This window comes from Salvelinus namaycush, chromosome 25, assembly GCF_016432855.1.
Source record: "Salvelinus namaycush isolate Seneca chromosome 25, SaNama_1.0, whole genome shotgun sequence".
NCBI classification, from domain to species: domain Eukaryota; kingdom Metazoa; phylum Chordata; class Actinopteri; order Salmoniformes; family Salmonidae; genus Salvelinus; species Salvelinus namaycush.
The window spans coordinates 31615000-31629045 of record NC_052331.1 but is presented as its reverse complement, the minus strand read 5'-3'; the positions used below and the strand labels follow the sequence as shown (position 1 = coordinate 31629045).

Below are 14046 nucleotides of genomic sequence, written 5' to 3'. Positions count from 1 at the left end.
GTCCCACATTCCTGAATGGTGGGAGTATCCTATGGTCCAACCAGCCTTGAATCACCGAGTCTTGGAGTCTTGAATCACCGTCGGGAAAAGTTTGAGTAGAGGAACTACCAAAACGAGCTACTGAATGACGTAATGATACTACTCTTGAGACACATTTTTTTAGTGTAAAGGACCCCCTTGGCTCGTTGAAGGGGTTTGGAATTCTGAGAATGTTTATATCACTAACATTAGTAGGCTACATCCAAACGAGAACATAGTTAAAAAATATTCATTACGGCATAAAACATTTATCCGAATATTTTAGTTTAGCCTACATGAGACAAATTATCATTATTCATGTGTTATTACATTGTTATAAACCGCAGTTAGTTTTGTCTACAATAACATCATAAAAACACTGATTTAAAAAAAGTAAAGTCAATTCAGTGTCCATTTCTATCACTTCAGTGACAGAAAGGCAGATCAATTCTGATGTTTTTTTCCCCACAAATTAGTCTTTTGACCAATCACATCAGATCTTTTCACATCAGCTCTTTTTCAGAGCTGATATGAGTGGAAAAAAATAGCATAATTGTGCTGGCTGTCTAAACGCAGCCTTAGTGTTGTTGTCAATTCAATTCGAGTCTTTAGAATATTATCTTGATAATCCATGACATTACACTTAGTCTCAAATGAAAATGGCATACTGAACTCATTCGGATACCTACCAACAACGTTATCCAACATCCTTAGCCCAATTCAGTATCATAAGCAATTTCCTATTATTCTGTAAGTAAATCCGAGACACTCCATTTAGTATGATATGTTATGTTATTCATTTGTGGATGTCCATCATCCATTTCGTATGATATGTTACGAATTACAAATCGTATTATTTGCTAGGATTTTACAAAACGTACAATATATTACGAATTTGCAAAACGAACTATATGTTGCGAATTTGCTAAATGTATGCTATGTTGCAAATTCTAGTTAGTTGGCTAACGTTAGCTAGGCTATGAGTTAGTGTTAAATTGAGGAGTTAGGTTAAAGGGTTAGGGTTAGCTAAAAGGATTAAGGCTAGGGGAGGGTTATCTAGGCTATGAGTTAGGGTTAAATTGAGGAGTTAGGTTAAATGGTTAGGGTTAGCTAAAAGGGTTAAGGTTAGGGTTAGCTAGCATGCTAAGTAGTTGCAAACAACGTTCCCTCTAAGCTGCGCACGCGCGCAGTAGCCCCGAGACTGCCACGCAGCCTGCCATGCAGAAACATCAGCCCACAGAGAGAAGCACGAAATTGGACTTCACTCAACTTTCTAGAGCAGTGGTCACCAACCGGCATTTCTAGTCAATCGATCGCCAAACATTTCTGTAAAAAACACAATGATATCTCACTCTAGCGACTCCTGTGGCGACCCGGGCGCAATGCACGCTGACACGGTTGCCGGCTCTACAGTGTTTCCTCCGACACATTGGTGCGCTGGCTTCCGGGTTAAGCAGGCTTGTGTCAAGAAGCAGTGCGGCTTGGCTGGGTTGTGTTTCGGAGGACACACGGCTCTCGACCTTCGCCTCTCCCAAGTCCATACGGGAGTTCCACCGATGAGACAAGACTGTTACTACCAATTGGATACCATGAAATTGGGGAGAAAAGGGGGTAAAAAAACCACAAACATTTATAGGTTACACTTTCTTTCTTTTTTGTCTCTGGCTTTTGTCGGTAGGTGCACCGATTCAGCTGCCCTGTGGCCTGGTGGGCAAACTGTTGGCATTTTTAACCATTTTATGTGTCTGAAGGTACAAACTCTACCGTCATGGCAGGCCCATATAGCAAATTAAGTGCAGAATATGCCTATAGCTTATACTGTGAGATTTCAAAACGTTTAAAACCATGACTAGATAGAAACTGTCAATGAATACAGCAAAGAGATGCTGTTTTTATTAGTGAGTTGATGTTTAAGTTCTTACTCAGAACTGTCAACACTTTGTATTCAACACTTTCATAAGCCATAAAATGCATGTTTTTCCTATTTCCACTCAGCGCTACAACAAGCACTGCAGCAGTAATGAATGAGTAGGAAAGTATTTATAGGCTTGTGTTGATGTTATTATTAGCGGCTTGGGTCTTTTTTAATATCAAGAAATATTTCACTTTCTCTGTTCATCGGAGTAACAACATACATTTTTGCATGCGGCAGAAATAATATGGTGCAACTTAAGTTTCGCCATCAGCTGGAAGACGGTGTCACTTTTTGGTGTGTGTCAGTGGAGGAAAGGGAGAGCGGAGGGATGCTGATAGGCAGAGCTTCAGTCTCTTGCTCTCTCCCTCTGCTGAGACTGACCATCAGATGCAGACACTATTAGCCCAGTAAAATAAACATAAAAAGCAAATTATTTAAATGTATTCCTCAGCTGTGCTGAGTGAGAATACAGCACAACGGATATATTACCGGTGTGATCATATAGCCTACCTCACATTTTAAAAATGGCCCGAACAACAATGCAATGGCACGGAAATTCAAGCAAAGCCAATATGCGGTGATAATGTATTGGGCCTATAGTTTACTGCACAAACCTCATTGCTACAGTAGTTTTTAATTGGTTAATGTTGCATAGGCTTACGTTTTTTAAGTCATATTTAAAAAATAAAAATCTGAGTGGCAGATCTCGGCTTGTATTTTGACTCAAAGTGATCTTGACTCAGAAAAGGTTGGTGACCACTGTTCTGGAGTTTGTCCTGTTAACACTATCAACATTTCCCTTTACTGTGCCAATTGTGATCGAATCAACGTAAAATTAGCCACTTCCAATGCAACATACTGAAACAAAACAAACTATGCAAACTTTGTTCTAGGCAAAATGCATCAGAGTAGAATTCTATTGCATTGACAAGCGCTACTCAGCCCGTAATCTACACAGACCGGTGCGGCATAACCAATCAGAGCTGCAGTAGGCCTATATGCAAATAGACCATTGCCATATATGGATTTTTAAAAATGTAACCATTATTTAACTAGGCAAGTCAGTTAAGAACAAATTATTTTTTACAATGACGGCCTACCCCGGCCAAACCCTAACCCTGACGATGCTGGACCAATTGTGTGCCGCCCTATGGGATCTGTGCCATTTACTTTGAACTGGACTGTGTTTACAGCATGAGTGGTCGTGAGTATATGCGCTTGTTTTTAGATCAAAGCGAGAGCTGCATGTAGCCATGTGTGCACATTGTGTTCATATTCTTTGTTATCTTAGTGAGTTATTAGTCCAGTTATAGATAATTCGTAGTCAGCAATAGGGGTGATTGCTTCCTACAAGAGCACAAAACTTGTACATTTCTAGACATCTTTGAAAGGCGAGTCAGGTAAAGAGCTTTTTTGTCTTAAAAGGGCAGTGTTGTATTCGAAGACAGGCTTGAATAAGCTAAGTAGCCAATAGGCAGAGGGAAGCATAATTTGTCTCATTCTCTGTAATAATGGTATGGGAATAATAATGCTTTTTATTTTGTAAAGTGGTTTCTTGCATTAAACAACACAACAACATTTTTAGTCACCTCCTTGTCTGAAGGACAAGTGGATAAACAGGTTAATGTCAAGCCCTGCATGCTTTGTTTTTTTAAGTCTCATGGAAAGTAGGCCAACATTGAACACCACACACTGGCTTCTACTGTAGGCAGAATGATAGAACAGCTACTTCAATGTTAAAATGTTATGGGATGCATTTTCTCCATTGTTTTAGATGGTAGACCACTCTGGTAGGCCTACATTATGATTAAATTGCCACAGTAGCCTACATGGCCACAATTAAAACTGTAACATAAAGCGGGTACAGCCTCAGTGTTCACAGTCAATGCGCGCTGGAAGTTGCACAGAATTTTCACAAAGTTCAAGTTTGCACTCAGCAGACCTGAAATTTGCTCAGTGCCGAAATAAATTAGAGGGAACTTTGGTTGCAAAGTAGCTAATAAGTAGTAAGTCGTTGAAATATTGCTAATTAGCTAAAATGTTACATTTGTCCCTGATGAGATTCGAACTAGCAACCTTTCAGCTGCTAGACATTCGCGTTATACGCACGACAAACCACCATACTTTTGTTTTTGCCTTAAGTAACCATCTGTCTTATGTAACCATGCCAAACCTAACATACAGTATCATACTAATTTGAGTGTGTCGGATTTACATTCACTATGTTACGTCTAGTCTATGAGACCAGGCTGGGAGTTTGGCTGCTGCTGTATCCTTGCAGGGTGGTGTGGGTGTCTGGCAGAAGTACAGTTGAAGTCAGAACTTTACATACACCTTAGCCAAATACATTTAAACTCAGTTTTTCACAATTCCTGACATTTAATACTAGTAAAAATGTCCTGTCTTAGGTCAGTTAGGATCACCACTTTATTTTAAGAATGTCAGGATAATAGTAGAGAATGATTTATTTAAGCTTTTATTTCTTTCATCACATTCCCAGTGGGTCAGAAGTTTACATACACTCACTTAGTATTTGGTAACATTGTCTTTAAATTGTTTAACTTGGGTCAAACGTTTTGGGTAGCCTTCCACAAGCTTCCCACAATAAGTTGGGTGAATTTTGGCCCATTCCTCCTGACAGAGCTGGTGTAACTGAGTCAGGATTTAGGCCTCCTTGCTCGCACACGCTTTTTCAGTTCTGCCCACAAATTTTCTATAGGATTGAGGTCCGGGCTTTGTGATGGCCACTCCAATACCTTGACTTTGTTGTCCTTGAGTCATTTGCCACAACTTTGGAAGTATGCTTGGGGTCATTGTCCATTTGGAAGACCCATTTGCAACCAAGCTTTACCTTCCTGACTGATGTCTTGAGATGTTGCTTCAGCGTATCCACATAATTTTCCTCCCTCATGATGCCATCTATTTTGTGAAGTGCACCAGTCCCTCCTGCAGCAAAGCACCCCCACAATATGATGTTGCCACCCCCGTGCTTCACAGTTGGGATGGTGTTCTTCGGCTTGCAAGCGTCCCCCTTTTTCCTCCAAACATAACGATGGTCATTATGGCCAAACAGTTCTATTTTTGTTTCATCAGACCAGAGGACATTTCTCCAAAAAGTACGATCTTTGTCCCCATGTGCAGTTGCAAACCGGTCTGGCTCTTTTATGGCGGTTTTGGAGCGGTAGCTTCTTCCTTGCTGAGCAGCCTTTCAGGTTGTCGATATAGGACTCGTTTTACAGTGGATATAGATACTTTTGTACCTGTCTCCTCCAGCATCTTCACAAGGTCCTTTGCTGTTGTTCTGGGATTGATTTGCACTTTTCGCACCAAAGTATGTTCATCTCTAGGAGACAGAAGGCGTCTCCTTCCTGAGCAGTATGACGGCTGCGTGGTCCCATGGTGTTTATACTTGCGTACTATTGTTTGTACAGATGAACGTGGTACCGTCAGGCATTTGGAAATTGCTCCCAAGGACGAACCAGACTTGTGGAGGTCTACATTTTTTTCTGACGTCTTGGCTGATTTATTTTGATTTTCCCATGATGTCAAGCAGAGGCACTGAGTTTGAAGGTAGGCCTTGAAATACATCCACAGGTACACCTCCAATTGACTCATGATGTCAATTAGCCTATCAGAAGCTTTTAAAGCCTTGACACCATTTTCTGGAATTTTCCAAGCTGTTTAAAGGCACAGTCAATTTAGTGTATGTAAACTTCTGACCCACTGGAATTGTGATACAGTGAATTATAAGTGAAATAATCTGTCTGTAAACAATTGTTGGAAAAATGACTTGTGTAATCAAAGTAGATGTCCTAACTGACTTGCCAAAACTATAGTTTGTTAACAAGAAATTTGTGGAGTGGTTGAAAAAATGAGTTTTAATGACTCCAACCTAAGTGTATGTAAACTTCTGACTTCAACTGTATATAATTTGATCATTGCCTGAAGGCAAGGGGTAGGGAAGCAACAGGTCCATGAATCCGATATGAACAGCCACCAACCACCAGAGAATGAAGAGAAGTGGGGTCACAAGTGAGAACTTAGAGGGCCCAAAGACCCAACAGGCAACAGAGCTCTAATCTGGCACTCAGTGACATGTTTCCACAGTGACATGTTTCCACAGTCACAGGAGTGCAGCTGGTTGTCAGAGAGGTGACGCCATGGATGTGTAATGATAATTCATAAGTCTAAAGGGGAGGAGTCTTCTAGGAGCAGCAGTTCACTGACTACAACTCAGGTGAGGTAAAAGTGCACTGAGCAGCTTAGTCATGGGTTGATTGGAGGGATTCAGCACGGAGGTGTTCTGAAATGCATGTAGAGACTCGGTTATGCTATCAGGAGGAAGAAAGGGAGTTGAGTTGTTGCGGTTTATCATAACAATGATGAGGATAGCCACAGAACCTAATTCAAAGATATATAAAGCTATGATATACATTTCTGTTTAACCATAGAACTTGTCATTGCCCATTCAACTCCATGCTTAAAACCAACCGAAGTGCTCCCCCATGAGGACACTGAGAATACACAATGAAAAACAAAGTAGTTATGTACCCATAGGCATACGCATTTACTTCATTGAACGTACCATATTAAGGCCAACATTAAACAGTTAACCCCAACCTGACTACAGGTTGGGTTTATATTGTGTCAGAATTAAGTCTTATCGCAAATAAGAAAACAGAGCAGAGGGTTTAGAATGTCACTTTATTTTTCAAACTATTGAGAGATGTTAAACACTGAACAAATAAAGATGTCCCAGTCAAAACTGACCAGATCCACATCAATCATCTTTAACATTTCTTTATTGCGAGCTGTGTTTGAGTGATATCGCAGTCTGCAATTTACCCATACTGGAACAGTGTTCACTAAGGACCATTGCTTCGAAAAAACGGTGCATATTCCAGCATTATCGGACATAGAATTTGGAATTGTCCCACACAAACCTAGCTCCAAGGACAGGAGTATTATGCGGAACAAATACAGATTCAAAGGCACATTGGTAGGGATGGATTTAGCGGCACACAGTCTGATCTTCGCCTATCTAAAGTCATGTTATATGTGGAGAACAGTGGCAATGCAAGATGAGAAAAGGAAAAAAAAACAACTTCTCTGAACTATCATGTTTGTCACATGGAAAAAGTTTAGAATGTGTGATGGTACCACAGCACTCTAGGTTTATGTAGTTAACAAAAAAAGCTAAAGAAACTATGCCTGTTCATTCACCATCATGCATGCTTCTCAATGAGTAGAACATTCCTGCAAAACAAACGCTTAAAAGATCTGAGGGAATTTTGACATGATGTCAAAACTATGTACAAAACTTTGAACTTGCAGGTGTGGTGTATTTTTATCTACACGTAACTTTGTGTCAATTATGGAATTACAAAAGTTATCTACCACTGTATAACTAAATACAAAAGGTCTCATTTCTGTACATTCACTAAAGCTGTTCAACTTTAAAAATCTTGTGATGAAATTCCATAAGGCAAAATGATAGCTAAAGGAATGGTGACAAGTATAGTTCGCGCATACAAACATTTCCGTATTTTCTTGTCCTCACAATTGTTTACAGTTTTAATGCATTAGCGCCCTCTGTTTTGACATTTTTGCTCACAGTTCTGCCTGGGTGAGGATTGCTAGGGGATATGGGAGGGAATACAAAATGTATATATAACAAACAATTAATTGAAAAAGTAAACAGATTAAAAGAAAATTAAAAAAATACTTTTTGGATTGAACACATTCAAAAACAGGCAAAATTTGTTATCAAGTATTTCCTCCCGGTAATAAGTGTATGATGGCATGGGTACATTAGAACAGAGTGAGGAGAGAGATGTGAGGAGCATGGAATGTTGGATAGCTAATGCGCATCGGCCAATAAAAAGAAAAGACTGTGCAAAACAATGGTATGCCTCGTTTGCATTGCAGAACAGGTCAACATTATGTGATGCAAACAGAAAAGCTCTACAGGTTTTGTACATCTGTTTCGATAAACCTCCCAAAAAAACAGAAAAGGTCAAATAAATAGATGCATACATAAGACATTTTATAATTTATTTTTTATATATATGTCACATAAAGCTTCTTGTAACTGCCAAATTGGTGCCAGTATTCCACTTGCTGGACACATTCGGCTTTACCTGTGCTAGATGAACTCTTTCAACCCCTTCTGAGCATAACTGTGCCTCGACTGGACACCTAAACCCCAGCCAACCCTCAACTAGAACCTTAGTTTGCAATTCCTTGTTAGTAGCAGCACTGCAAACAGGGGCACATCTTTTCTGCAACTTTTTTAAAAATCTTTGAAAGAAAATAAGAACTGAAACAGCAGCCCTTTAACCAACCAACTATTTTTTTTTTTTTTTACCAAAACCTCATTCGATTATCTCTGAGAGGGAGGCACGGAGGGAGTTTTGCAGTTCTGGCTTTCCACAACTCAGTGGCTAAAAAAAGTGTTTTCCTTCCTCTGTCAAGTGACAGAGACACTCCATCTACTCAGTCTAGGCAGACATATGGCAGGATGTTTAGTTTGCTCTCATCCCCGTGCGGATCCAAAGATATGCACTCCGTCCAGTCGTACCAAGTGCCCTTGGTGTCGCAACAACCGTTTACCCCTTGCCAGTGCTCCATATGTACTCTGTGGAGGTCCTCGTCAGTCAACTCCCGGCTCACCCCCGGTGTGTCCGTTACCGAGCTGTCCAGCTGCAAGACGTGGACTCCTCGCCTCGCCTCCCTAACGTCGCTCTCCTCCCGTTTCAGGTATTCTGACATGAAAAAGTGTGCGCCGGGGGCCTGGACCCCTGAGGATGTGAGCACGTTGCTCTGAAGGTTTAGGTAGGACTGGATGATGTCGTTTCGGGACAGCTCTTTCCAGTTAGTCTGTTGGAAGGGGCTGGGGGTGGGAGCGGGATGCTGCTGCAGGGGCAGGTGAGTCCTCTGCTGGGGCTCAGGGGGAGGTGGCCTTGGGGGTTCTTCCACCTGAGAGAGTTCTTTATGTACCATGGACTTGATCTGCCCCGTCACAGGGTCAAACGTTAGCCTGCGCTCTTTTAACCGCACAGGCCTCGTTTGGTCCTCTGTGTCCTGCCCCTGCAGGTTGACAGAGTAGTCCCTGGACCTGTACTTCTTCCTCTTTTTGCGGTCCGAGCTGGAGGCAGCGACTTCTGCCTCAGCCTTGACCACCACTACAGAGGAGGAGGGGGTGGGTCTCTGTAGTTCTGAGCTCTCAGAGTTGGTTGGGGCGGGCTGGGAGGTGGGAGGGAACACCGGCGGGGGTTCCAGTGTTGCAGCGTTGCGTGGGGGATGGCTGGTGACCTCCGAGGAGCCGGGCCAGTGCAGTGAGGCCCTATGGGCAGGGGGTGGCAGCCCATCCACATGAGACACTTCGGCTGGGGACTTTAAAGATTGGGACGACAGCAAGCGAGGGCTCCGAGCTGGGCTTGGGATAGTCCCTTTTGGTGCATATGTTGAAGAGCGCTTGGACATCGTCTCTTGCTTCATAGTTCGCGGACTCCGCAGACTTGATGAGAGACAGTGGGGGCTTTTGGCCTGATACTGTCCACCGCCTCCTTCGTCCAGCCTTGCCTGCTGCTGCAACACAGCAGTCTTGAGTAAAGAAGAAGTGCTAGGTAGTTTGGTGAGGCCCGGGGAGCTTGGGTGAGGCTTGACAGCATTGACAGGGATTCTACTATGTTTGTCATTCTCTAGGTGCTCTGTCCGTGCCCTGTCCGGCGATGGGGGAGCCTCAGGGCTACCTGCAATCCCATTTGTGGGTGGTGGTGGTGGGGTGTTGTACATCTGCTCGTAGGGGGACAAGTTGGAGATTTTGGCCGCTAAGTGCACACTGTCCCTTTGCTCCCCTCTACGCTTTCTGCTGCTTGACTTCTCCGCTTTTGGCGAGTGGGTGTTGTGGACGTCATTTCTAGTTTTCACCTCTGGGACACCCTTGCTTGCCATTGAGACATCAGGGGGTGGAATGTCAGTCCGAAAGGGGTGGGCACTGCCATTGGCAGAGCCCGGGACACACACGGCCCCCCGCGATGGAGTCTCATTTTGCCCCGGCTCGATCAATTTCTGCCAGCTCCGCAAAAGCTTCTTGGCACGCTTGGCAAGGTCTTCATCCTTGGTCTGCTTCCTCACATCATTGATCAGTTTCCCTAAGCGAGTTTCCTAAGTTGGTAATAAAAAATAATTTTAAAAAGTGGTTAAGAACACCAGAATCCTTGTCACTGGGAACAATAAATTAAAAAAAACGTAAAGCTTTGGGTCTTACCTCAAGAGCTTCTTTGGTGATAGGGAACTTCTCCAAATATGTGATAACTTCTAATACTGCCACCATATTGCAAATCTGCTGGAAGGAGCAAAAGTGATGATCAGAACACAGAATTTGACACTATTGCTCAACAGTCAAGTCATTTAAAAAGATGGTGTCAAGCAACTGCAGTTACTAGCTAGCTGATGCGAGCTGGCCTATTACCTAGCTAGAGCTAAACGCTATGCTGGTTATCAACTAGCTAACAAGCAATCTGGCCAATTATTAGTGATGTTGAACGTTCAGGCTGCTGCACAGACACTATGGAAGTTCTAGTCTAGAGCGCCAGGTTAAATTGTGTTTGAGTGCATAATAATGAGTGAGAAATAGGTGCAATAGCTTGGTGAGTGGGCAGCATATACTATCATCCTACATTTACATGTTGAATTATTTTGTCATAAAATTGTTTTATATTGTGCTAACTTCCCTAATGTGGACAGTTTGTGTTACACAAGCTTGTATTTTCACCACAAATTGAGTGTAATTACACATTTTTACCTCAGATTGGTGATTGGTAATATAAAAGTTAGTCATCAAGATTACATTTACCAGACGCTCTTATGCAGGGAGATTTACAGATAGCATTCATTTAAAGACAGCTAAGTGAGACAACCACATATCAATGTCGTAAGGACATTTCTCTCTCTCAATGATACTAAATCAATTGCTTTAAACAGATTCATATTTTTGGTTTGTAGAACTACCGGAGGTGATGATTTAAAATGATGCAGTCAAAAAAGTTTTGGGTTTCCTTTGGCTATCTACTGTAAAAACATTGTGGCACAAGGAGATGAGCTAATAAATGGCTACTACAGGTTCTCATCTATCGACAGGTAGGCTATATGTAGTATACCCAAGATCGTTATGGTTTGTCCTTTAGAAGAGCGCAAATAGTACATGTTGCTGTGGTTATTTTCCAAGATCCATTGATTAATATACAATATCAATGTGAACGATTCATTTGTGCGCACTACTGATTACAGTACAAGCCACTTGTAAATGTTGGTGTAGTTTATAAGGTAGTAATTTAGCTAAATATATGTTCCCAACACATGTATGACATGTATGTGTACAGAGTAATTTTTGTTTTATCTTCAAAATAGCACAACCTATTTCGGCATGTTATGAATTTGGACATTTAAAATTGATATTTTGACACCGGACAACAAATAAAAAATCGATGACAACAGGAAGCAGCAACAGTACCATTTTCAATTGATGTTTTAGGAATATCAACAGGATTCTACTTAATCACATAAAAACTACTGAATGAGCCCAAAACGTGCTTTGGTGTATTGATTTTAATGATACAACTGAAATCGTGAAAATACGTTTATTTTTCCTACAATTATTTAAAGCATGATACAGTAGCTTGTTGCACATAATTAGCTACCGATACCTAAATTATCTTATCCATAGCAGGAAAAACTGAATAAGATAGCCTAACAACTAGGTAACGTTACATGACATGAGGCTAGCCATGTTAACTTGACATGATGCTACTTATAATCTTAGCTAGCTAACTAGTTTACAGGTTGCAATGAGGAGTCAACTGTATAGCCATTGCAGCTAAGGTAGCTAGTACTGTAGCCAGGTAGCTTTCTACTAGTGAAGTTAACTAAGCTACCTAAACCTTATCTAAACACCTGGGTGATTTTGTTGGCTAGGTATTGGATAACACATGTCATGTGATTAGCTAGCCAACTACTGTTAACTAGCTAAAATTTAACAGATAAACACTTGTTTGAAACAGAGGTTTCATTCGCTGGCTCATTAGCTAACTAGTTCGGTGAAGGAATTAAAAAATAAGCTTGCCAATAAATAACAAAACAAGTTCGACCTCACTCAGTTTGACAAGTTAGCTAGCCAACCAACTAACGTTAGTTAAGTTAGGTACTTGGTAGCTATTAGCTTGTTATGTACTGTTAGCTACGCAACAACGTGTATGACGACGCGGGCGAGGAATGGGAGAAAAGTCCAGTGTCAAGTGGGCTAGATAGTTAGCTAACTAACGTTAGGCTAACGCTATTTTGTCTGATATCCATTTAGTGTATCAAGAGTTAAGCTAACTTGTTTTCAACATAGCTGGCTAAACATTACCCTATTGGCCAGGCTAGCAACGAAGTTAGCTACGTTAGCGTAGCAAGCTGGCTAGCTTTAACTACCTACTGTAGATAAGTCAGTAGCTAACTTAAGCTAGCAAGCAAGGTGTCAACTCACAAGCTGGTATTATTAGCTATAATTTATCAGTGGATATTTGGCATATTAATTTTAAATAAATATGACGGCAAGTATTCGTCCCGATAGCCACATCGTGTTGCTAGCTACTCACATTGCTGTGACTATCGATGGCCTGCAGCAGCCGGTCTCTCATCTGCTGCGGAGTTGCTGAGGCCGTTGTCATTGCCTGTTTGGTGCGATCCGGTGGACGGGGGAGGAATCCTCCAAAACGAATACTGTGGTACTTGCCGACACTCACGGGCCTTTATGGAGATATGCTAGATACTTGAGCCGCATATTTACCTAATGCCTGTACGCTTAAACGTTCGTATAATGTCACATTGATTCGGAGACGTTTATCGCCTGCTGCTGCCTCTTCGGCGCTCTGGAAACTCACCACCAGCTGCTGACTGCTGGATCATTCACAACGGCCTATTGCATTATGGGATGCAATGGACGCACACTTGACCTGCGCACGTAGCTAAACCTAAACACACCTAGGGTAAGTGAAGGCCTAGTGGGAAGGCCCAACTACTGTGTTTTCAATAACATTTGCTTACAATAACCTACTGTGAAATGAATTGGAGCTTATATTAAACACTACAAATGTAAGTGTTCAGTTCTAACTGTTCAGTGTTGACACAGTTGTGTGTTTTTTGTGTGTTGTGTCATTTTTTTCAATAGGAAGTTATTCCTACTTATGGTGCCTCTTGTGTATGACCCTGCATTGTATTGTTCTTATGCAATAAAAAGCTAAATTAGGTGAACATATGGTCCTATGGAAACCTCACTGGACTTTATTAGACTACAAATAATCATTGATCTAATCGTGTGGACTATTTACTGGCCCAAGCAGTTAAAATAGTTGTCAGCATTGCTTTCCTCCAAACTGTTGCTGAAATGTTCATTTGCTGGGCCTATACAGGATGTGACTAGAGGGGCCAGGGGAACCAGGTGAATAAGGTTCTTTCCAGCAACTCACCTGGGAAACTCCCAAAGATGTGAAAGAAAAAAAAAGCCAATTGAAGGGAACTAAATGCATTCTCTTTCTGAAAAGTTGATAAGTAGTTATTATATTTTAGCTGACATAAGACTTGAATGTGACCGCTTCAGGTACAATAGCTCTACAAATATTATTATTATTATCATCTTAGTGCGTGAACATAATATGTGTACTCTCTACAGCCATTCTACCTCTCATGTTCACCAGATGGAGACATTGTACAACAATAAAACCATGGGCCAACAACATTCAGTGGGGTCAGTCACATTAATATGCTTATTTAGATTTTATTTAATCTAATTTCATTTACAAATAGTAATGCAAAGTTACAAAGACTGAAGCCTTCACACAAGAAAAATACATTAGGTATGATTAGAATAGAAGCTTAACATCCGTTTTCAGTTATTTAGCACACATTTAATACAGCCCACTTGGATTTTTTGTTCTGTTTTTTCCCGTTTTATATAAAAGCACAATTTAAAAGAACAAGATTTGATCCATTCATTTTAAAGGGTCAGCTCAACAAAAGTACAGGATTGCCAAGCTGTTCTGCTGAATGCTAGGATTTGCATATTCGAT

The 14046-nt window shown here is 41.3% G+C and overlaps 1 protein-coding gene across 2 annotated transcripts; it reads right to left on the bottom strand.

The window, feature by feature from the left end:
• Window positions 1–6618: 6618 nt before the first annotated feature.
• LOC120020483 (mediator of RNA polymerase II transcription subunit 26-like) lies at window positions 6619–12882 on the bottom strand. Of its 2 annotated transcripts, none has more exons than XM_038964182.1 (3): window positions 12577–12882; window positions 10206–10283; window positions 6619–10102 (listed from the first exon to the last, which is right to left on the bottom strand). In XM_038964182.1, the coding sequence occupies exons 1-3, from the start codon at window positions 12646–12648 to the stop codon at window positions 8429–8431; spliced, it is 1824 nt and encodes a 607-aa protein (XP_038820110.1). In that variant the 5' UTR covers window positions 12649–12882; the 3' UTR covers window positions 6619–8428. The 2 variants fall into 2 exon arrangements, with proteins under 2 accessions (XP_038820110.1, XP_038820111.1); XM_038964183.1 differs by having other exon boundaries at window positions 10206–10280.
• Window positions 12883–14046: the final 1164 nt, after the last annotated feature.